General features: G+C 39.4%; 1 protein-coding gene across 5 annotated transcripts in view; it reads right to left on the bottom strand.

The window, feature by feature from the left end:
* Window positions 1-23,230, bottom strand: part of PTBP3 (polypyrimidine tract binding protein 3) — a 121,972-nt gene extending 98,742 nt beyond the window's left edge. For 3 of the 5 annotated variants that reach the window (XR_009406252.1, XM_059411050.1, XM_059411051.1), the window contains exons 1-2: window positions 22,977-23,230; window positions 20,013-20,046 (exon numbers count right to left, since the gene is read on the bottom strand). Coding sequence is in view for 2 of the 5 variants with exons in the window: in XM_059411050.1 (XP_059267033.1) it covers window positions 20,013-20,046; window positions 22,977-22,984 (42 nt within the window). In the remaining 3 variants the exon portion in view is untranslated. The remainder of the gene's footprint in view (window positions 1-20,012; window positions 20,047-22,976) is intronic. The other 2 variants (XM_059411052.1, XM_059411054.1) reach the window with 1 other exon arrangement.
* Window positions 23,231-23,571: the final 341 nt, after the last annotated feature.

Raw genomic sequence — 23,571 nt, 5'->3', positions numbered from 1 at the left:
TCAAGTCATGATCTTGGGGTCCTGGGATCAAACCCCACGTCAAACTCCATGCTCAGTTGGGCCTCTGCTTCTCCCTCTTCCTCTGCCTCTCCCCCCACACTCATATTCTCTCTCTCAAATAAATAAAATGTTTTAAAATAATAATTAAATAAATAAAAATTTTGTCACCATGGATTTTTTTTTAAAGACTTTATTTATTTATTTGACAGAGAGAGACACAGTGAGAAATGGACACAAATGGAGAGGGGGAGCATGGGAGAAGCTGGCTTCCTGCTGAGCAGGGAACCCAACTCTGGGCTCCATCCCAGGACCCTGGGATCCTGAGCCAAAGGCAGATGCTTAACAACTGAGCCACCCAGGCACCCCTTCCATGGATCGTTCAATCAAATACATTTCATGAAGATTTTTGGTTAACTCTTCTATTGACCATTACCATACTGCCATCTCAAAAATGTTAACAAAACATTTATTTAATTTTATATTTCTTAAAATTTCTTTTAAAAAATAAAGTAAAATTTCTTTTTGCATCATTTAGTGAACTATAAGCACCTATAAATATGATAAGAGCCACATCATATGGACTTAAGCTGGTTCATCTTTCCTTAAAGAACAAACATTAAGAAATCAGAGTGAATGGAATTCCCAGTGGAATTCCAAAGCAGCACAAAAATAGGGCAGTATTCCAACCTCCTTTTGATCTTAGTTAAATTACAGATACACAGATACCTGGGTCGCTCATCGGGTTAAAAGCCTCTGCCTTCGTCCCAGGTCATGATCCCAGCTTGTCTGCTCAGTGGGGAGCCTGCTTCCCCACCTATCTCTACCTGCCTCTCTGCCTACTTGTGATCTCCTCTGTCAAATAAATAAAAATAAAATCTTAAAAAAAAAATACACTTTACTACTTAAGCAGACTGGAAACAATGCTTCCATCTCTGATTCTAATAAAACAGTATAATATTTATTTGTCCTAGGGGTGCCTGGATGGCTCAGTGGATTAAAGCCTCTGCCTTCGGTTCAGGTCATGATCCCAGGGTCCTGGGGTCGAGCCCCACGCTGGGCTCTCTGCTTAGCAGGTAGCCTGCTTCCTCCCCTCTCTCTGCCTGCCTCTCTGCCTGCTTGTGATCTCTGTCTGTCAAATAAATAAATAAAATCTTTAAATATATATATATATTTATTTGTCCTAGAAAAAGCAATTTCTAAAAATAATGGTGCTTATTAACCAAATGCCATATGGAATATGAATTTCCCTAAAGCCAATATAGGCACCACAGTATAAAAAACAGAGCATGTGCTTTGCCAACACATCTTTCATTCGAATCTAGCCCATCACATACTGCCTGTTTGATCTAAGGTATTAGGTTAGGGTAACATCACAGGTTGTTATCCTCTTCTAGTCTAATGTTACAATAAATACGCAAAGTTCCTTTTCACAAAGGACTTCTTGTATACTGACACATAGCAAGACAGGAATATGCTTTTTTTTTTTTTAATCTGGGGGAGAGGGGCATAAGTAGTACTTGTAAATAGAATGCTGGTTATGTCGACTTATTCTAGCATAATTAAGAGAGATGTTAAAAACCTATGATTATGCATTTGGCTCTTTCTTCTTTTACCCACAATTGTCACTCACACAACTTCTCAAGAAAATGTCTTATTTTCATAAGCAGGAGCCCTCTCTTGAATGACAAATCCTACAATCTGAGGAGTGCTAGCTCAGGTAAAAAGGCTGACTCTGCAGCTACTATTCTGCTCCTTGATTGTTGATGCTATTGCTCCACAGGTCATCATTAGCAACAGAGGCTGAATGAAGTTCCTGTCTGCAGTAATGACTGAGCACAAAGCACTGTTAATCTGCCAGTATTCCTTCTATGTGTAAACGAGGAAACTCTTCTCTGGTGTCAGTCTCAGCTCCTGTTACTGCTAACTCCCCAAAGTTATAAAAATCTCAAATTCTATATACATCCTTCATTTTCTCCCTCTCTCCAATTCCCACCTACATATACATACATACCCCTATCGCCCAAATCAAAACAAACATTTTAATGTCGATGTCTAGAATTAGCCTCAAGACCAACTCCATGTTCAGTAATTCTCTAAAAGGACTCAGAAGACTTGGCATAAAGTGTTCACAGCTAAGACTCATTACAATGGAAGGATACAAGGCAAAGCAAGCAAGAAGAAAGGTATATGGAGCAAAATCTGGGGGACACCAAGTACAAGCTAAGAATTCTCGCCCAGTGAGGCCACACATACTTAATTCCTCCTGTAATGAATTGTGGTTAACACTTGTGGAAAGCTATTTACCAGGGAAAGTCATTAGAAATTCATTGCCCAGGGTTTGTATGGGGAGCTGGTCACCCAGATACCCTCTGCCTAGCATGTACCCAAATTCCAGACTCCCAGAAAGTATAAACCATATCATTTACACAAACACTCTAAGAACAGTAAGACATTCTTATCATTTAAGGACAAGTCATATCAATGCAGGGAACTGTTTACCAGCCGCGACTCTAGCCAAGCACCAACTTACAAACAGCCTTCCTAAGGACAGCAGTCTCCAGTTGGCTACATTAACTATTTTCTGTACATTGACAATCCTAAATGGTCAAACTAATCTTAACTTTTCTTGCAGCTCTCTGGTAAGGCTGGAACCCAGACACACTTTAGTTATGGTTCCATCTCTACAACCTTTGCTGCTGCAGCAGCATTAGCAATAAATTTGAAAGAGGGAGAAATAGGAGACTCTGTGTTTGTTGCCTCCAATCCAATCAGAGACTGGACACAGTGTTATAGAGTTAAATGTGTTAAAACAGCATAGGCCTATGGAATCTCTCTCTGGATTTAAGTTCTGACTCCACTACTTTCTAAATGAAGGATAAATTATTTGCTTTCTCTGCTCCCGTTCCCATGTCTGAGATGAGGAAAATAAAGACACCTTCCTCATAGTGCTGTGATGATTACACACAAAAATACACATAAAGGACTTAGTAGCTATTATTATTTAGAAGGAAGATTCCCTCCCACTTTGCCTATTGTTCTCTCAGAGGTTAACTGACAATTAGAATGACCAGGTTTTATACCTATGGTCACATTACTTTTGCAACAGCTAAAGTACTAAAATCTATCATCAATTTAGAGAAATTGGACTTTATAATAAATGGTATCTGGAAAACTGGATAGCCATTTGGAAAAAGATAAAGTTGACCCCATATCTCACACACACACACACCATACACCAGCATAAACTCTAAATGAATAAAAATCTAAATATGAAAAATAATCACACTATTAGTTTTTTCAAAAGATTCTACCCATTTATTTGACAGAGCACAAATAGGGGGAGCAGCAGATGGAGGGAGAGGGAGAAGCAGGCTCCCCACTGAGCGGGAAACCCGATGCAGGGCTCAAGCCCAGGACCCTGGGATTATGACCGGAGCCGAAGGCAGCCACTTAACCGACTGAGCCACCCACGGACCCCTATCACACCAGTATTTAAAACAAAACAAAACAAAACCCATGAATGAATTCTTTTATGAGTCTTGAATAGGGAGAGCCCAGTATCATGATTCAAAATCCAGTTACACTAAAAATAAGCAAACACACTAATACATAAAATTCAAATCAAAAGACTCCACATGACCAAAAAAAAGCTTCATAAGCAGATCAAACGACACAGGGAGTACTATGTACAATTCATGTAGACAAAGGATTTATCTCTCTAATTTACAAAGAGCTTCTAAGTTGAAAAGAAAGACCGACTGAGCTAAAAGATAAGTAAAGGACGAGAACCAACACCCAAAAGAAAGGGGAATACAACCACCCTTAAAGATACATAAATACGCTCTACCTCACTCACTCATATATTAAAACACAAAACATTAGGGGCGCCTGGGTGGCTCAGTCGTTAAGCATCTGCCTTGGGCTCAGGTCCTGATCCCAGGGGCCTGGGACAGAGCCCTGCACTGGGTTCCCTGCTTTGCAGGAAGCCTGCCTGCTTCTCCTTCTCCCTCTGCTGCTCCCCTTCTTGTGTTCCCTCTCTCGCTGTGTCTCTCTCTGTCAAATAAATAAATAAAATCTTTAAAAAAAAAAAAAAAAAACCTTAAACCGAGATAACATTTCTCACCAGTAAGACTGGCAAAAATCCAAAAGTTCAACAGCATAATCTCACCAAGAACATAGTCATGCAAAATAGTACTATTGCAATGGAGTTTCTGGTATTATTTACCTGCAACATATTTAAAATTTGATATAGCAATCCCATGTCAGGACTCTACTTCACAGATACACCTGCATATACAGGAAATATCTATAAAGATTAGTCATTAGGAACTGTTCATTATAGCACAGTATTGTAAATAACTTAAGAGTCCACCAACAGAGGACCTAATGAATTAACTTCTATATCCACAAAATATTCTGCAGCTGTTAAAAAAAACTAGAATGGGATGCCTAGCTGGCTTAGTACGCAGAACACGTGACTCTTGATCTCAGGATTTTGAGCTCAAGCCCCACAATGGGTGTAGAGATTACTTTAAAATAAATAAAATCTTCTTTAAAAAATTAGAAAGGGGGAAACTCTGAGGAAAATTCCTTCTGCTTTGTTGAGAAAATTAAAGTGAAGAGCAGTGTATATAAATATGCTGCCTTCTGTACTGGAAGAGGAAGAGAATGGTAGGCTTCCTTCACTCATGTCCCGTCCACAGTTTGACTCAAAGCTAAAACCTCGGGGCGCCTGGGTGGCTCAGTGGGTTAAAGCCTCTGCCTTCGGCTCAGGTCATGATCTCAGGGTCCTGGGATGTATACTTGCCTTTACTTGCATAAACGGTATCAGAAAAGTAAATGAAAAGCTAATAAAATTATTACCTTTGGGGGAAAGACTAGGAGGGCAACACTGCACATGAGACTTCTCCTATATACATATGACTGAACTTATTTTTTGTTGAACTACCTCTGTTCTCTTAACTTTTATTTATGAATTTTTACTTTCTTCAAATACATGCCCTATATCAACTATTATAAAGAAGTTTATATGATAAAGCAAATCCCTCCACCCAATCCTAATCTTTAAATAGTTCTCAGACTTTGTAATGGTTGTCCCTATAACCCTAGATAATATGGTTACACCACTACTTCTGAGTTATCAACTTTAAAAATAAACCAACTTAGGGTGCCTGGGTGGCTCAGTCAGTTCAGCATCTGCCTTGGGCTCTGGTCATGATCTCAGGGTCTTGGGATCAAGCCCTGCATCGTAATGGCTTCCTGCCCAGCAGGGAATCTGCTCCTCTCTCTCTCTCTCTCTCCCCCCCGCCCCTCCCCACTGTTTGTTCTCTGTCTCAAATAAAGTCTTTAGAAAAATAAAAATTTAAAAATTTAAAACACCAACTCTAATATTAAAACTTAAAAATGTATCTCTTATTAAACTTTTCTATTTTCTTGCCCTCTTAATGTTTGAAATATATGCTATTAATTTTAATTCTTAAATAAGTTACCTTTAAATCTTAAATACTAAACTTCATAATTTTATTGTTTATTTTGTCAATCTGACCACCTCTTACTTCTCCATTTTGAAAGACAAAACTGTTAGGAAAAATAATCTGTGCTCTCCTTCCCTGCCTCTGCCAGCTTCACTTTTATTTTTTATCCTTATAGTTGCTACATTCTGCCCTGCAACAAGAGAATGGTAGGCTTCCTTCACTCATGTCCCGTCCACAGTTTGACTCAAAGCTAAAACCTCGGGGCACCTGGGCGGCTCAGTGGGTTAAAGCCTCTGCCTTCGGCTCAGGTCATGATCTCAGGGTCCTGGGATGGAGCCCAGCGGGCTCTCTATTCAGCAGGGAGCCTGCTTCCCCCTCTCTCTGCCTGCCTCTCTGCCTACTTTGTGATCTCTGTCTGTCAAATAAATAAATAAAATCTTTTAAAAAAAGAAAAAGAAAAAAAAGCCCTTTGTTTCCTAAAGAAAATGAGAAGTATGTATAATCCAAAATTAAAATTCTGGGTCATCATCATGATGATGAAATATAATAGGGAAAAAAGATAATCAACAGTTGAGTTGAAATGTTAATACATGCCTCTTACAAACTAATAGAACAAACATATAAAATATGACCAGAAAAAAACAAATACAATCAATAACTTGAATTAATAGATCCAATGACTACAGAAACAGACATCCAACTAAGAAAACACACTTACAAAAAAAGACACTGTGTCAGGTGGGCAAACTTGATTTGTAAAGGGCCAAATATTAAGTATTTAAGGCTTTGCTGAACATACGGTCTCTGCCACAACTATACAAAAGCAACCAGACAATATGAAAACGAATAAGCATGACTGTCTTCCATAAAACGTCACTTACAGACGCTGAGACTCAAATCTCATCTAATTTTCACTTATCACAAGATACAGTATTTTTTTTTTTTAACTATTTGCAAGGGTAAAAGCCATTTTAGCATTTAAGCTTAACAGATGGCAGTGAACTCTATTTAGCCCTTGGGTCATAGTTTGCCAATTCCTGCATTAGTTCCTAAAAAAAAGATCTCAATATAATCTAAAAGAATACACTGGACAGAAACTCTACAATAAAAATAGAAACAATAACAAAAGAGTAGCTAATGTCTGGAAACTAAAATTTTAACACCAGTGAACAACCCTGAGTTAAAAAGGACTTTTTTTAAATTATAAGAAAACTGTAAAAATAGTTGATATAATGAAATGAAAACACAAACTTGTGGTTTCCAAATTTAATTCCTTAAGATAAATTTACAGTTGAAACAGGAAATTAAAAAATTAGTGGATTAATTATCCAATTCAAAGAAGTTAGGAAAGGAGCAAGAGAACAAACCCAACAAACATGAAAGAAGAAAAAATTTTAAAGAACAGAAAACCATGAAATCAAGAACTGAAAATCTCTTAAAGATTCATAAAAACCAAAAACTGATTCTTTTAAAACAATACCTGGGCCTCTGGCATAACAGATCAAGGACAAAAGAAACAATTCAGAACAAAAAAAAAAAAAAAAAGAATAAATAAAGGCTACAGAGATTAAAAATTAACATGAGTATTATAAACTACAGAATAAACTTATGAAATAAATAATCAAATGAATACATTCCTAGAAAAATATAAAATTCCAAAATTACTGTGAGAGGAAACAACTTGAATTAAACCATATGAGTTAAAGATGTTGAATCAATAAATAAAGACTTCCCATCTTCTACTCCCAACCCAGGCCCAGATGGCTTTGCAAGTTAGATCAACCAAACTTTCAAGGGAAAAACAATAAATTTACAGTGGAAAACCTAGCAAATGCAACCTTAACCAAGTATCAAAATTAACACTACAAGTAAGAACAAATCAACACCATTTGCCTTCTGATATAATACACTCAGAAAAAAACATCATTTCTGGGGTATTCCTGCCAAAAACACACAACCTAAATCGAGACACAAAGGAATGGATTAAATTCAAAGTGAGGGACACTCTACACAATGAAGCAAGAACTGACATAACTACAAAGAAATAAAAAATCTGTAATTATGGATGGAAATGCCAATTCTCTCCTCTTTCAGTACTTAACAGAACAAAAAGAAAATCAGTAAATATATCAGAAAACTTGAATTTTTTTTTCAAGATTTTATTTATTTGACACAGAGAGAGAGGAGAGATAGCCAGAGAGGGAATACAAGCTGGGGAGTGGCAGAGGGAGAAGCAGGCTTCCCGCCAAGCAGGGAGCCTAACACAGGGCTCAATCCCAGGACCCTGGGATCCCGACCTGAGCCGAAGGCAGATATTTAACGACCAAGCTACCCAGGAGCTCCTTGAATTTTCTTTGTTTTAAAGTAATCTATACACCTAACGTGGGGCTCAAACACACAGCCTCCAAGATCAAAAGTTGGACGCTCTACTAACTGAGCCAACCAGGCACCCAAAAGACTTGAATTTTCAAACAGCTTATTTTATTGACATTTATAAGGCAATACACTTAACAAAAGTAGACTATACACTCTTTTCAAATGTATATAGACCATTCATACATACTATATGCTTGACATTAAAACAAATTCCAGGAAATGTAGAAAGACTGAAATGATACAATACAAAGTAACCTTAAAAAAGAGTAACACACACACACACAAAAAGAGTAACATGAAGATATCTGGAAAAACCTAAAATATTTACAAATTAAACCACACACTTAGAAACAACCATGGGTCACAGGAGAAATCACAAAAGAAAATATTTTAAACTGAGTGAAAGTAAAAACCCAGTATAACAGGGCTGTCTGGGTGGCTCAGTCGGTTAAGCATCCAACTCTCAGCTTTCGCTCAGGTGGTGATCTCATGGGTTGTGAGATCCAGCCCTGTCTCCAGCTCCTAGCTCAGCTGGGAGTCTGCTTGGAGATTCTTTCCCTCTGCATCTCCCCCACACTTGCACACACCAGTATATGAAAATCTGTGGGATACAGCTAAAGAAATTTAAAATCTGAATTAACACAGGATCTATTTTTTAAAACCTGAGTTCATAATTTAAAACTTTACCACAAATAGCTATCTTGAATTTTATCAAAGATTTAAGGAACAAATAATACTAATCTTAAACAAACACTTTATGAAAAGGAAAACTTTCTAACTCATGTCAGTTTTGGTCACTTAATATTTTCTGTCTTTTGAGGAATTTGTACATTTCATTTAAGTTACGTATCTCCTACTTTCTTGCAGTTTTATTTACTCTCAATAAAAATGAAAACAATAAATCAAACTTTTGGGATGTGGCTAAAGCTGTGTTTACAAGAAAATTTATGGCATTAAAATGATTACATTAAAAATATATCAAGTAAAAAAAAATATATGGAGTGAAAATACCAAGTGTTGGTGAGAATTATAATAATAGTAACTCTCAAACACTGTCAATCAGTACTGGAACTATCATAAAGCTGAACATGTATATTATCCCTACACCATTCTGTACTCTCTTATGGAGTAATAGGCAAACCTTTAAGATGATCCCCACTGTCTAGTATTCACATCCAGTATAACACCCTACCCTTCAGTGTAGGCTACACCTAGCAACATACCTCTAAGAACAGAATACTTTAGCAAAAATGATAGGTTGCCCCTCTCAGATTAGGTTTCGAAAAACTGACTTCTGCTTAACTCTTACTCTGTCTATTGGTTACTTGGGAGAAACAAGTTGCTGAAGCAAGCTCCACTATGGAGAGACCCACACGGCGAGGAAATTAGGCCGGCCTTTAACCAACAACAAATGAGGAAGTGAGGCCCTCAGGTCAACAGCTCTGGAGGAACAGACTCTGGCCAATTATATGACCGAGCTTGGAAGCAGATTCTTCCACAGAAGATGACTGCAGCATCTACCAATACCTTGATAACACTCTTGTGTAAGTGCCCCAAAGTCAGAGGACTCAGCTAAGCCACACCTAGATTCCTGACCCACAGAAGATGTAAGAGAATAAATTTTAATAACAGAGTGAAAGTGATGAAATAGAAAAATCAAACAAGAGAAAATAAATGAAACCAAAAATTGCCTTCTGAAAAAGATCAGTCATACTGAAAACCTCTAGCTAGACCAATTAGCAAAAAAAGAAAGACAACATGAATTACTGATATCAGAAATGAAAAGATTAAAATCATTACAGATCCTAGAGATTAATAAGATAAGGAAATATTAGCAATTTTATGCACATATATTCAACAATTTAGCTGCAATACACAAATACCTTGAACAATCCAAATCCAACATCCATTCATGTTAATAAAAAACAGCAAACAATGAACAGAAAGCAATTTTTTAAAGGTTTTTACTTATTTATTTGAAAGAGAAAGAGAATGAAAGAGAGAGAGCATGAGAAGGGGGAGGGTCAGAGTGAGAAGCAGACTTCCTGCCAAGCAGGGAGCCCTATGCGGGACACAATCCCAGGACTCCAGGATCATGACCCAAACCGAAGATAATGGCTGGACCAACTGAGCCACCCAAGCACCCAGAAAGCAATTTTTTTTTTAAACAAAGCTACAATCTTTTTTTTTTTTAGATTATTTATGTATTTGACAGAGATCACAAGCAGGCAGAGAAGCAGGCAGGCAGAGAGGGAAGCAGGCCCCTCACTGAGCAAAGAGCCCAATGCGGGGCTCGATCCCAGGACCCTGAGATCATGACCTGAGCCGAAGGCAGAGGCTTATTAACCCACTGAGCCACCAGGCGCCCCAGAAAGCAATGTTTTAACAGGAGCAAGGCATCTAAGAAAAACCTACAGCTAATGAAGATGTACTGCTTTCCCTTATGAGCAGGAAGAAGACAAGCATGTTGTCACCTCTACTTAGCATTACACTGGAGGTCTTAAATTTTAGACTAAGGCATGAAAAAAAATCATAAGAAATGAAACTATATTTACAGATGACATGATCATGTACATAAAAAAATCCTAAGCAATTAAAAAATACAATAACAAAATGTGCAAAGTATTTCTGTATATTGACAAGAACACAACTTACAATAAAAAGGAAAAAGGAATATATTTAAAATATACATGTAGGGGCGCCTGGGTAGCTCAGTGGGTTAAAGCCTCTGTCTTCAGCTTGGGTCATGATCTCAGGGTCCTGGGACTGAGCTCTGCATTGGGCTCTCTGCTCAGCAGGGAGCCTGCTTCCTCCTCTCTCTCTGCCTGCCTCTCTGCCTACTGTCATCTCTCTCTGTGTCAAATAAATAAATAAAATCTTATATATATATATATATATATATATATACACACACACACACATGTAAACCTGTTTATTTCAGGTTTACATAGGTTAAAATATACATGTAAACCTGTTTATTTCAGTAAACACCGAAAATATATATATATATATATATATACACACACACACACACATATATAATGTACATATACAGGTTAAATATATATTTTACATATACTTACATAAATATATAAACAATATATACAGGTTATATATGCATAAAAATAATATGTACACAGATTAAAATATACATGTAAACCTGTTTATTTCAGTAAACACTGAGAACTACAAAGCAGCACTAAAAGAAATTACAGAAGACCTAAAAATTTGATATACTCTATTCCACAAATTACAAAACTCACTATGGCTGAAACATCAATTTCTCCATAATTGACCCATATAGTCTATGCAACCCAACTCATCCCAGCTTCTAGACAGAAACTGATGAGCTGATTGTAAACTTTCAAGGAAAATACAAATGACTTAGTATAACTAAAACAATATTGATAAAGAATAACAAAGCTGGAGGACCTACACTAGATCTTGATCTTTTTTTTTTTTTTAAGATTTTATTTATTTATTTGACAGACAGAGATCACAAGTAGGCAGACAGGCAGGCAGAGAGAGACTGAGAGAGGGAAGCAGGCTCCCCGCTGAGCAGAGAGACCAATGTGGGACTCTATCCCAGGACCTTGAGATCACGACCCGAGCTGAAGGCAGCAGCCCAACCCACTGAGCCAACCAGGCGCCCCACTAGATCTTGATCTTAAGGCACTGTATAAATCCACTGTTTTCAAAACAGGGTGATATTAACATAATAAATAGATAATGGATAAAAATTCATTGTGCATAAACAGACACTAATGTTGAGCTGATTTTCAAATAATGGTACCAAAACAATTCATTACAGAAAGGAAATCCTTTTTAACAAAAGGTGCAGAACTAACTTGATAACCCTATGGAAACAAGTCAATCTGCACCTCTAAGACACACAAAAACAAATCTGAGATTCACCTCAGACCTAACCTTTTAAAAAGTTCAAAGTAGAGGCTTCTTAAAACAAATAAAGAGTATCTTTCTACCTTTGGGATAAGCAGAGTTCTTAGACAAGAACAAAAAGCCATAACCAAAACATGGAAAAGAAGTTTATCAAAATTAAATAGTCTTTGAGGAGCTTATAAACATAACTAGAATAGGGAAACCAGTAAAAAACTATTTAAAATAAGTATAATGTGCTGAGAGGAGAGATAAATGAAATCAAAACCAGGGAAGGTAAAAAAATGGAATGAAGAAAATAAAAACAAAGAACAAGTGAATGAACAGTGTTACAAAGAAAACCACAGGCCCAAAATGGCATCACTTAAGACAAATCATGAAATCTGGACTTAATCCCTAACCTACTAGCAGTTTCATCCTCCCCCAGAATTGTCTTAACCTGTCAGTCAGGAATTTTCTGATCAGCCTCAATAAAATAATCTGTCAAAGAGCACTCTCTCAATCCCCCAGAGGAAGATGAGGTAATCTGCATAATAAGACCCCTGTAAAAGAAGGTGATCCTGCCTAAACAATTCTTTTCTTTCACTAGTAACTTCTTGTCCCACCTTCCTTCCTTTAAAAACCTATGTTGTACAACACCTGAAGCTCCCCTCATTCACTGGGATGCTACCTGATTCATGAATCACTTAAGAAATCCAATTAGATCTTCAAATTTAACTAGACTGACTTTGTTTTTTTTTTTTTTTTTAAGATTTTATTCATTTATTTGACAGAGATCACAAGTAGGCAGAGAGAGAGAGGAGGAAGCAGGCTCCCTGTGGAGCAGAGAGCCGGATGAGGGGCTTGATCACAGGACTCTGGGATTATTACCTGAGCCAAAGGCAGAGGCTTAACCCACTGAGCCACCCAGGCGCCCCTGATTTTGTTTTTTAACAATAGAAAACAATTATGGATAAGGTAGGTATTAACACAACTAATTCATCCCCTGAAGTGCGAATGGTCTATATACAATTAAAAGACAGACTGTCTGACAAGATTTAAAGAACACCTTACTAGGGGCACCTGGGTGGCTTTTGTCTGCTTTCGGCTCAGCTCAGGATCCCAGGGTCCTGTCAGCTCCCTGCTCAACAAGGAACCTGCTTCTTCTTCTCCCTCTGCCCCCTCTACCAACATGCTCCAGCTTGCTCTCATTCGCTCTTCCTCTACCTTGTTGTATTCTTTCAAATAAATAAATAAAAGCTTTTTTTAAAAAAACAATCCTGGGATGCCTCAGTGGTGCAGTCAGTTGAGCATCTGCCTTCAGCTCATGATCCAGGTCATGATCCCTGGGGTCCTGGAATTGAGTCCCACCTTGGCGGGGAAGGGGGAGGAGCGGGTGTCCGCGCTCAGCGGGAAGCCTGCTTCTCCCTCTGCCTGCTGCTCCCCCTACTTGTGAGCGTTCTTTCTCTCTCTCTCTTGCTCTCTGACAAATAAATAAAACCCTTTAAATAAATAAAATCCTAAAATAGTTTTTAAAAAACAGTCTTACTATATGCTATCTACAGGAACCCATCTTTTTTTTCCCCAGTTTTTCATCTAATTATTTATTTAAGTAACCTATACACCCAATGCAGAGCTGGAACTCACCACCCTGAGATCAATCAAGAGTCACAGGCTCTTCCGAATGAGCCTGCCAGGCACCACAGCAAGAAATCTATTTTTAAAAAAAATAGGTAGGGGTACCTGAGTGGCTCAGTCAGTTACTGTCTGCCTTCAGCTCGAGTCATAATTTCAAGGTCCTGGTCCACAATAGCCAAACTATGGAAAGAGCCTAGATGTGTCCATCAACACATGAATGGATAAACAAGATGTGGTGTACACACACACAGGAATATTATGCAGCCATCCAAAAATGAAATCTTGCCATTTGCAAGGATGCAGATGGAACTAGAGAGTATTATGCTAAGCGAAATAAGTCAATCACAGAAAGACAGTTATCATATGATCTCACTGATATGAGGAATTTGAGAAAGGAGATGGAGGATCATAGGGGAAGGGAGGGAAAATGAAAAAAGATGAAACCAGAGAGAGAGACAAAATATAAAAGACTCTTAATCTCGGGAAAACAACTGAGAGTTGCTGGAGTGGAGTGGGAGGGATGGAGTGTCTGGGTGATAGACACTGGAAAGGGTATGTGCTATAGTGAGTGCTGTGAATTGTGTTAAGACTGATGAATCACGGACCTGTACCACTGAAATAAATAATACATTATACGTTAAAAAAAATAATAATAATTTCAGGTTCCTGGCTGGGATCAAGACCTGTGTGGGGCTCCCTGCTCAATGGAAAGTCGGCTTCCCCTTCTGCCCCTCCCTACTGTTCATATGCTCTTTCCTCTCTCTCTCTCAATTAAAATCTTTAAAAAATTAAAAATTAAAGTTAAATTTCTTTTTAAAGTAGGTAAAAAGGGCACCTGCTTAAGCACCCAACTCTGTTTTGGCTCAGGTCATGATCTTAGGGTCCTGAGATCAAGCCCCACATGCTCTGTGTTCAGAGCTAGTCTGCTTAAGACTCTCCCTCAGCTCCTCTCCCCATGTCCTCTCTTCCTCCCTCCCTCCCTCTCTCTTCCTAAAAATAAATAAATCTTTTCTTTTTTAATATTTTATTTATTTGCGAGAGCATGGGGCAGGGGACAGAGGCAGAGGGAGAAGCAGACTCCCTGGTAAACAGGGAGCCCAAAGTAAGGCTCAGTCCCAGGACCACAGGACCACGACCCAAGCTGAAGGCAGCCATTCAACCAACTGAACCACCCAGGCACCCCAATAAACAAAATCTTTAAAAAAAAAAAAAAAAAAGGTAAAAAACTTGATAGACTGGGGCACTTGGGTGGCTCAGTGGGTTAAGCCTCTGCCTTCAGCTCAGGTCTTGATCTCAGGGTCCTGGGATAGAGCCCCCGCACCGGGCTCTCTGCTTGGCAGGGAGCCTGCTTCCCCCTCCCCCTCTGCCTGCCTTTCTGCCTACTTGTGATCTCTCTCTGTGTCCAACAAATAAATAAAATCTTTAAAAAAAAAAAAAAAACAGACAGTCACAAAGATATGTGAATGGCTAAAAACACACGAACGGGTAGAAATATGCAAAAAGGTAAGTGCCACCACCAGTTATGCGGTCAGTGTAAATTAAAAGTATAATGAGATACCGTTAGCAATTCTGGTTAAACCCACTAGAATGGATAAAAGTGAAGACTGGCAAAATGCACATGTAAACAAGGATGTGGGCAACCTAAACTCTAATACAAAGCTAGTTAAGAGTATAAAGTGGTACAACATTTAAAAGAAAATAGTTTGACAGTCTCTTACAAATTTAAACATATACATTATCTAATTTTATTCCTAGGTATGGTGTAGAATGAAACATACATCTACTCAAAGACATAAACAAATGATCATAGCAGCTTTATTCAGAATAGCCCAAATCTAAAAAGAACCCAAACATCTACCAACATGAGAACAGACTTTTTTTTAAAGATTTTATTTATTTATTTGACAGAGAGAGAGGAGAGAGATTACAAGTAGGCAGAGAGGGAGGGAGAAGCAGGCTCCCTGCCAAGCAGAGACCCCGATGCAGGGCTCGATCCCAGGACCCTGTGATCGCAACCTGAGCCAAAGGCAGACGCTTCACGCACTGAGCCACCAGGCGCCCCAAGAACAGATTTTTAAATACTGTAATATGTTCACATAATGGAATATTCTCAGAAATAAAAATAATCAACCACTGATACATGCAACATGGCTGAAGCTAAAAATCATTTTGCTGAGAGGCGCTTGGCTGGCTCAGTCCGTCGGTTGAGGGACCAGCTGAGCAACCGACTCTTGGTTTTAGCTCAGATGGTGATCTCAGGGTGATGAGATGGGGCAGAGACCATGCAGAGTCTGCTAAGGACTCTTTCTCTGGTTCCTTCTGCCCATCCCCCCCAATAAATAAATCTATAAACAAATAATCATTTTGCTGAGTAAGAGAAGTCAGACATCAAAGAGCTGTGTATATGATGTGTAAATATTTTATTCCATTTAAGTTCAGAAACAGGAAAAAATAATCTACAATGATAGAAATCAGAACAGTTGCCTAGAATGAGTCTGGAAAAAGACAACAAAGAATATTTTACGGTGATATTCTAGTGCCTTGACTGGGGAGGAGGAAACACAGGTGGATACATTTGTTAAAATTTATTGCACTGTGTACCCTTGAGTACACACTGTGTACCCTTGCACTGTGTACCCTTCACTCTATGTAAATTACAGCCCAATTTAAAAAAAAAAATTCCAGCAAAGGCCTTCCATATTTTGTACAGCTCAAGCACAGCAGCAGGCAAGCATTTTCTAAAAAGGGCCAGAAAGTAAATATTTTAGGCTTCGTGGTCATATGATAACTGCTTCAACTATTCAATTCTACCATTCTATTGTGAAAGTCACCAGACAATATGGAATTAGCATGGCTCGGTTCCAACAAAATTATTTACAAAACAGGTGGCAAGCTGGATTTGGTCCACAGCCTGGAGTCTGCTAAGCTCTGGTCAAGCAAATAAAAAATGAATCTTCAAAATTAATTTAAATTTGTTATATTGCTCTCTCCTTTATACTGACAGGGCGGTACTTATTAGAAGCCAATTTTAGTCCACTAAACGTGAGTTTTTCTATACTCATCTAATCATTTAAAATAGGAAGACTACTCAGAAAACATATGGAGTATCATCATTTTAAAAAGATCAGGTTTTAGGGGAGCGGGTGCCTGTCGGATAAGTGGCCAATTCTTGATTTCGACTCAGGTCATGATCTCTCCATCCTGAGACTGAGCAGCATCAGCCTCCCAGCTCAGCAGAGAGTCGGCTTCTCTCCCTCCTCCTCTGGTCTCCCCCTTCCCCAGCTCAAGAGAGAGAGAGAGAGAGAAGAAATAGAGAGAGAATGAGCAGGGGGAGAGGGAGAAGCAGACTCACTGCTGGGGAGCCCAACAGGGAGTTCAATCTCAAAACCCTGAAGACCATGACCTGGGTGAGCCAAAGTCAGACTCAATGGCCTGAGACACCCAGGTGCCCAAAAATCATTTGCTTTAATAACGATTATAGTACTTTGGGAAAATAACCAAAAATACGGGAAATACTTGAGTTTCAGATAAACTAGTTAGTAAATAAAATATAAGCTGTAAATTTAAAATATACTTAGGTACACACACAAAAAGCTATGTTACCCACAATGCTGACAGTCTGATTTATCCAGTATAATAAAAAAAAATTTTTTTTAAGATTTTATTTATTCATTCTTGAGAAACAGAGAGGCAGAGGCAGAGGGAGAAACAGGCTCCCTGTTTCAGGGAGCCCAATGCAGGACTCGATCCCAGGACCCTGGGATTAAGACCCAAGCTAAAGGCAGATCCTTTAACCAACTGAGTCACCCAGACACTCTGGTATAATAAAGTTCTTGACATATTTTCATTATCAGTCATCTCTAAAAATAATGCAGCTTTCTTCCCCTAAAATAAAGGATTTCATATTTAAGGATATGTTTAATTCTTTAAAAATGAAATGCATATTTTTCTGAATCCGGGAAAGCAGCTTATGAACCATAACCTGAAATCCACTTTTACCACTGGCTGAAACTATTTGTTGTATTGTCATATTCAGATAACAAACAGAGGAAGGTAACGGACATTCCTTTTTTTTTTTTAGTAACTGACATTCTTAAAGGACTTATTTAAATTTGCTTATTTTGGTTTATATAATCTAGATGAATTATGAGCCTTATCAGCCTATTACCTGGTAACTAAACTCCCTGGATGGGATCCAAGAAAGAAGGAGAACTATCTTAAGAAAAATATTCTATATAATGAGTAATTTATTGCCATTTCCAATATTTAAGTCTATAAAAATATAGAATGCCTAGTGAAACAACTAAGTCAGCTGATCTCTTCAGAGCAGGATGTGATCTTTGTTTTCAAAGTGCTTGCTACTGAACAGGTAGTAAGAAATCAAAATCATGTATTCAAACCTGGTTGCCATGTCTAATCTTTTTCTTTTATTTATCGTTAAGATATATTTTCCCCCATAATAAAAAAGCCATAATATCCCTTCAAGCATAATGTCTCTACTCAAAAATGGTTAAGTTTTTTAAATGTCTCATGTATTCATTTGTGCCAGATAAACTTTAGAATCGCAAATCACATTTCAGCTAAAACCAAACAACATTCACTGTTTTTTATTTTTGAAGATTTTACTTATTTATTTGAGAGAGAGAGAGACAGAGACAGAGTGAGAGAGCATGAGAGGGGAGGTCAGAGGGAGAAGCAGACTCCCCATAGAGCTGGGAGCCTGATGTGGGACTCGATCCCAGGACTCTAGCATCATGACCTGAGCTGAAGGCAGTCACTTAACCAACTAAGCCGCCTAGGCACCCCAACATTCACTTTAGATATCCTTTCCCTCACAGGTACCTATAGAGTCACCAAAAGTGGTCCTAGATATGAGCCTGCAGTTTCTAATCTCTTAGTGTCATTCCCAAAAGAGAAAGTAACTTACGTATCTGTGAAAAAAAAAAAGAAAAGCATATCTCACTAAAGAGATTCCTTCATTTATTTTCAATTCATAAAATATGTTCAAAGTTTGCCAAAGCAAGCTAACTCCACCCAACCTCAAAAGACAGTATAAGCAGTGGTTCCCTATTATGTTAATGTTAAGAATCCTATTGTTAGTTTCATATGGTATTATGCTTATTTTTTATGGTATTTTAAGAATAAGAGCACCGCCACCACATCCAGTAACTGCAAATGTGGAAGTGCTGAAATTGCTAGAAGTGCAAGAAGAGATGAAGAAGAGATACAGGAAGACAGAAAGTGGTGAAACAACCTTATACAAAATACATATAATATAAACACAAATTATTTATTTTTGTTTTCTGTAGTAATCCAAACCATAAGTGGCATCTAGAACTAGATTCCTAACTCGGGTACATCAAATATCAAATTGCTAAAGGAAACCTTAACACACCCGTTTATATTTTAAAAGCCTCATATTGGTGAATATTGTTTATTTGATTTGTATTTTAGAATTCAATAAATGAGAAAACTGATAAAACTAATGTGACTTAGAAGAGTTATTACTGTAAAATATTAATTATCCAGATCTCCTGTTCACTTTCTAGACAGAACCCTTATTACTGACAGCCAGTTATATTAAAAAAAAAAAAAAAAAAAAAGTCAGGCTTTGGAACCAGGAAGACATGGGTTTGAACTCTGGTGCATAACACCTTGAAAACAAACTCTCTGCACCTATTTTTACATCTCTAAAATGGGAATTTGGGGCACCTGGGTGGCTCAGTGCATTAAGCCTCTGCCTTCGGCTCAGGTCACGATCTCAGGGTCCTGGGATCCAGTCCCGCATAGGGCTCTCTGCTCAGCAGGGAGCCTGCTTCCTCCTCTCTCTCTGCCTGCCTGTCTACCTACTTGTGATCTCTATCTGTCAAATAAATAAATAAAATATTTAAATAAAATAAAATAAAATGGGAATTTATTGGGGTGCCTGGGTGGCTCAGTCGTTAAGCATCTGCCTTCAGCTCAGGCCATGATCCCAGGGTCCTGGGATAGAGTCCCACATCAGAATCCCTGCTCAGCAGAAAGCCTGCTTCTCCCTCTCCCACTCCCCCTACTCGTGTTCCCTCTCTCGCTTTGTCTCTCTGTCAAATAAGTAAAATCTTTAAAATAAAATAAAATGGGAATTTTTAATACCTACCTTGAAAAACTATCATAATTAGTGAAATATGTGTAAAGCAGCTGACACATACTAGGAATTGAAGAAACTTTAGCTGCTATTACTATTTTATTTCTCATAAATACAACCAAGAGAAAATAGAAGAACAAACATGATAGGGAAATACAGTCTAGACTACATCTAACTCGTAAAACAAAACAAAATCAAATAAATGAACTCTGATAATTCAAGTAAAAACTTTGTAAAAAGTAAAAGTAAAGTATTTTGTAAGAAAGTAAAAGTAACTTTGGGCTAACTTTCATTTTAGTCATACAAGATAATGTTGTATGTAAAATCCAAAATCTATATAATTATGTAAAATCCAAAATCAGCTACAGATCCACTTATTTTGGGGCTAGATAAAAATGAAAGATTATTATCACACAGTAAAACATAATTTTATGAACAGATGAGATGATTATCACCACTGGGGAAAAAAAATGCCAAAACAAAGATTTTAAAAAGCTTATGAAAGGATAGTAAAAGAGTCCTACCTTTAAACCGACTGCTATAAGATCTGTAACAACACTGTATGGAAAAAGTAAAAAGAGAAAATGGGAAACAAAGTTAGAGAACAAGTTTTTCAAAGACAGAGATAATAAGATTAAAGAAAAAAAGGAAAAGCATTATAATAATAAAAATTAATAAAAATAAGAATGTGATGAATCGTGAAATGTTAATACAAAGGAAAGTGATGGGACAGTCTAGCAGAGTATAAAGCAAAGCTTCAACCACAATTTAAGAAATAAAAAGTAAGTCCAATTCTTTTAGCATTTATTAAAATACAGCTGCTTCAATAAAATGACTAACATGTGTTTATCTATTTACCTCTATTTAACAAATCCAAATCAAAACTTAAAATTGCCAAAGTTCATTCTTTTAAATCACTGGTCTGAATTACCGTGTTTTAAAACTTTAAATAAAACAAAACTAGTTGAGTGGCTTTTACAGAAATAGAAGGTATCTTGCAAATTTCCATTTACCACCCAAAACAGCTCACCAAAATACAACTAAGATAGTCTCTCAGAACTAAAATAAATGCAAATATTAAATTTCAGACCTGAAAATTTTCAAGATGTGCTTTTTATTTTTTCTTTTTTTTTAAGATCTGCTTTTTAAAAAAACTCTACCACATCAAAACTGTGTTTAAGTATAAATTATCTCAGGAGGAAATGAACACATACACACACACACACACACACGACAGTTGGGATTTGAGGAAGAACTAGAAAGATATATTAACTGGTGGATTGATATTTCTTTTTGAACTATCCAAAATAATGAAAAAGGATCTTTTCAGGCTGTGGGAAAATGCAGAAAGTTAGTTAGCCTCCAGAAAGCAGTCACTGGGTTCAAAACCACATCCCTTAACCCCAAGGTGTAAAAACTCCTATAAAGTTCTCCAAACAGAAATCCATCTTTTCTCACACCAAAACAATCTTCAATTACAGTCTGCCTTCATATCTCCTAAAAGAAAGCTCTAAATAAATTCTATATATTGTTAATATCCTATAATGCCATTACTTAATAAAAGTAAAAAAAAATTATGAATCTGGATTGTTCAATGATGCAAATTTGTCTTAAACAATAACCATGTAAAAAAATAAACAATAACCATGTCGATTTTTAATCTTTTCTTATAGACTCTGGAAACTTGCAATTCATTTGTCTGAAATTTAAATGCGACAAATAACACTGCACAGAAAATAAGACTGTATAGGTCCTGGACTTAATTTCCAGAATGTCTCACTGCCCCACGTATACAAACCAAAAGACTCATTCCTAGCTTTAAAGCCACATATAGGGTGAAGAGTTATTAAACTATCCAAAAGAGTAAGTTTGCACTTCTCAGTTACCCAAGAGTTTAATAGCCAAGATGCGTAAGTGGAGTCTTTTGTCATCACTATCACACTATCAATTTTCCAATACAAAAAAGCTAGCCTGCTTCCATGGCTCAAGTCAAACTGTCTAACCACAACGCACTACACACAGTGAGACGCTAATTTCACAATCTTTCTGAACTGAAATGTTGGCATAATCACACAAATTAAAGCAGCAAAACTTTGCACACATATAAAGTGTAACCGAAGCAGGTGATGTGAAATGAGTTCTCAACAATGTCCTCAGAAAACTTTCAATTAAACAACGAATACCGCTTCAATTAAATTAAAACAAAATATAGAACATCACAACCATCAGTGAAATCTAAAACCGCACTCTAAAATCTGCAGCAGAGTGCAATTAGCATTCAAATGAGTTAATCCAAATATCATACAGACTTAACGTTATGAAAGTAGATAAAAGAAGTCTAACGAAGGCAAAAATTGTTGGAAGATTCCATTGTCTTTACACAGCATGGCAACAGTCATCAACTCTATGGTAACATGTACAAGGCTTTTACTGTTTACGCAAGTTCCACATATTCTACAACCAGGGGGGTTACAGATATGTTGTCCTCAAAAGCAAGTAAAAGGCCAAACAAAAACTCAAATATATAATGAGAATGAATAGTGGATTTGCAAGCTCTAACAGAGCAGGAGATATTTTTTAAATCTTGATATGCACATGCTACAATTAATACACGAAGATCCTAATCTAGTCGTTTCTTTGAATATTACATTATCTATCAGGTTCCACGCCATATCCCTGGGTTCTCAGCGAAATTTTTCTATCCGTGAATCCAGAATATTTTTATTTTGGCCACGGACCTCATTCACTTTCAGAGCGTCTGAACGCTCCAGAAAATTGCAGAAATTCACGAAGTTTCTTTTGGGGGTATGTGGGGGCTGCAGTCCACGATCACCAGGTCCAGACGCCCGGTATACAGAGGTCTTAGCACAGCTCGCAGACCCGGTCCGGAGACCTCGGCGGGTTCCCCCGCACGTCGACACGCCGCGGGGGGCCCTGGCTTCGGGACCAGGTCGCCGCCCAGACGTGCCCCGACGCGTGCACTCGCCGTCTGCCTCTCCGCGGCCACTCGCCTCCCCACCAGGGGAAGCGCCAACGCTCGCCCCACCTCACCGGTAAACAGCAACTCCCCAAGCGGGAGGACGCCCGCCCCGAGCGCCGCCTCCGCCTCCCCCAGCGCAGCGCACCATTTTCTGAGAGGAAGTGTCGGCAGGCCCGGCCGGGCTCCCCGGACTCTGCGCGCGGAGGGCGGACCCCGGCACCCCGCGGCTGCACCCGGCGGCTGCACCCGGCTTTCCTCCGCTTCCGGGTGTGAGGATATGAAGGGGCGGACATTACGGGGGCGCCCCAGCCGGGGGAGAAGAGGGGGCGGCGGACCGCCCCTCCGCGATTCCGGGCGCCCGGAAGCCCCGCCGTCGGACTCGGCCGGGGTCGCTCCCCCGGCCGCCGGCGCAGCGCCCGGCTCCCCGGCCGTGGCGCGTCCGGCCGAGAGCCGAAAGGAAGCGGGGCAACCGCAGCCCCGCACAACCGCTGCGCCCTCGAGTACTTACCCATCCATGGCCCAGACGGACGAGCGCACGGTGCGGGGACTGACGGGTTCACCGCGAGCGCAGGGCGGAGGCGGCGGCAGCCGGGTGGCTCCGGGGACGGACAAGCGGCGCCTCTCCGGAGCCCCGCCGGCTAGGAGGTGGAGGAGAGTGGGAAACAGGGGCGGAGACCAGGGACGCTCCCGCCACAGCCGCGCCCCCGCCTTCCCCACCCCGCAAGCGCGTCCCCGCCTCGCCTCGCCCCGCCCCCTAGGGTCGACGCCCTCCCTCTGCCCCGCCCCCAGCCGGCCTCCCGCTCGGCTCCAGGGCGCCCTCTTCCTGCCGTCGCCCTAAGACTCCGCCTCCCGGCCTCTCTCCCCAGCGCGTGCTCGCGCATCGCCCCCGCTTCCCTTCTGCGTTCACGGGAGCGCGCTCCTTGTGCTTCCCGCTCAGTCGCCCCGCCCGCCCACCGGCGGGCCCCGCCGGCTTTCCGGCCGCTCTGCCTTGGGCTGCTGGGCTCGGACACCTCCGTCTCCCGGTGGGAAGAGCGTTGGAGACCCGGCTCTGGAATGTACGTAGGAGTGTCTCGCCGGGACCCGAAAACCGCCGCGGATTGGTG

The sequence above is a fragment of the Mustela nigripes genome, chromosome 9, assembly GCF_022355385.1.
Source record: "Mustela nigripes isolate SB6536 chromosome 9, MUSNIG.SB6536, whole genome shotgun sequence".
Taxonomy (NCBI): domain Eukaryota; kingdom Metazoa; phylum Chordata; class Mammalia; order Carnivora; family Mustelidae; genus Mustela; species Mustela nigripes.
The sequence above is the reverse complement of the archived record's forward strand: the minus strand, read 5'-3'. Positions and strand labels throughout refer to the sequence as shown.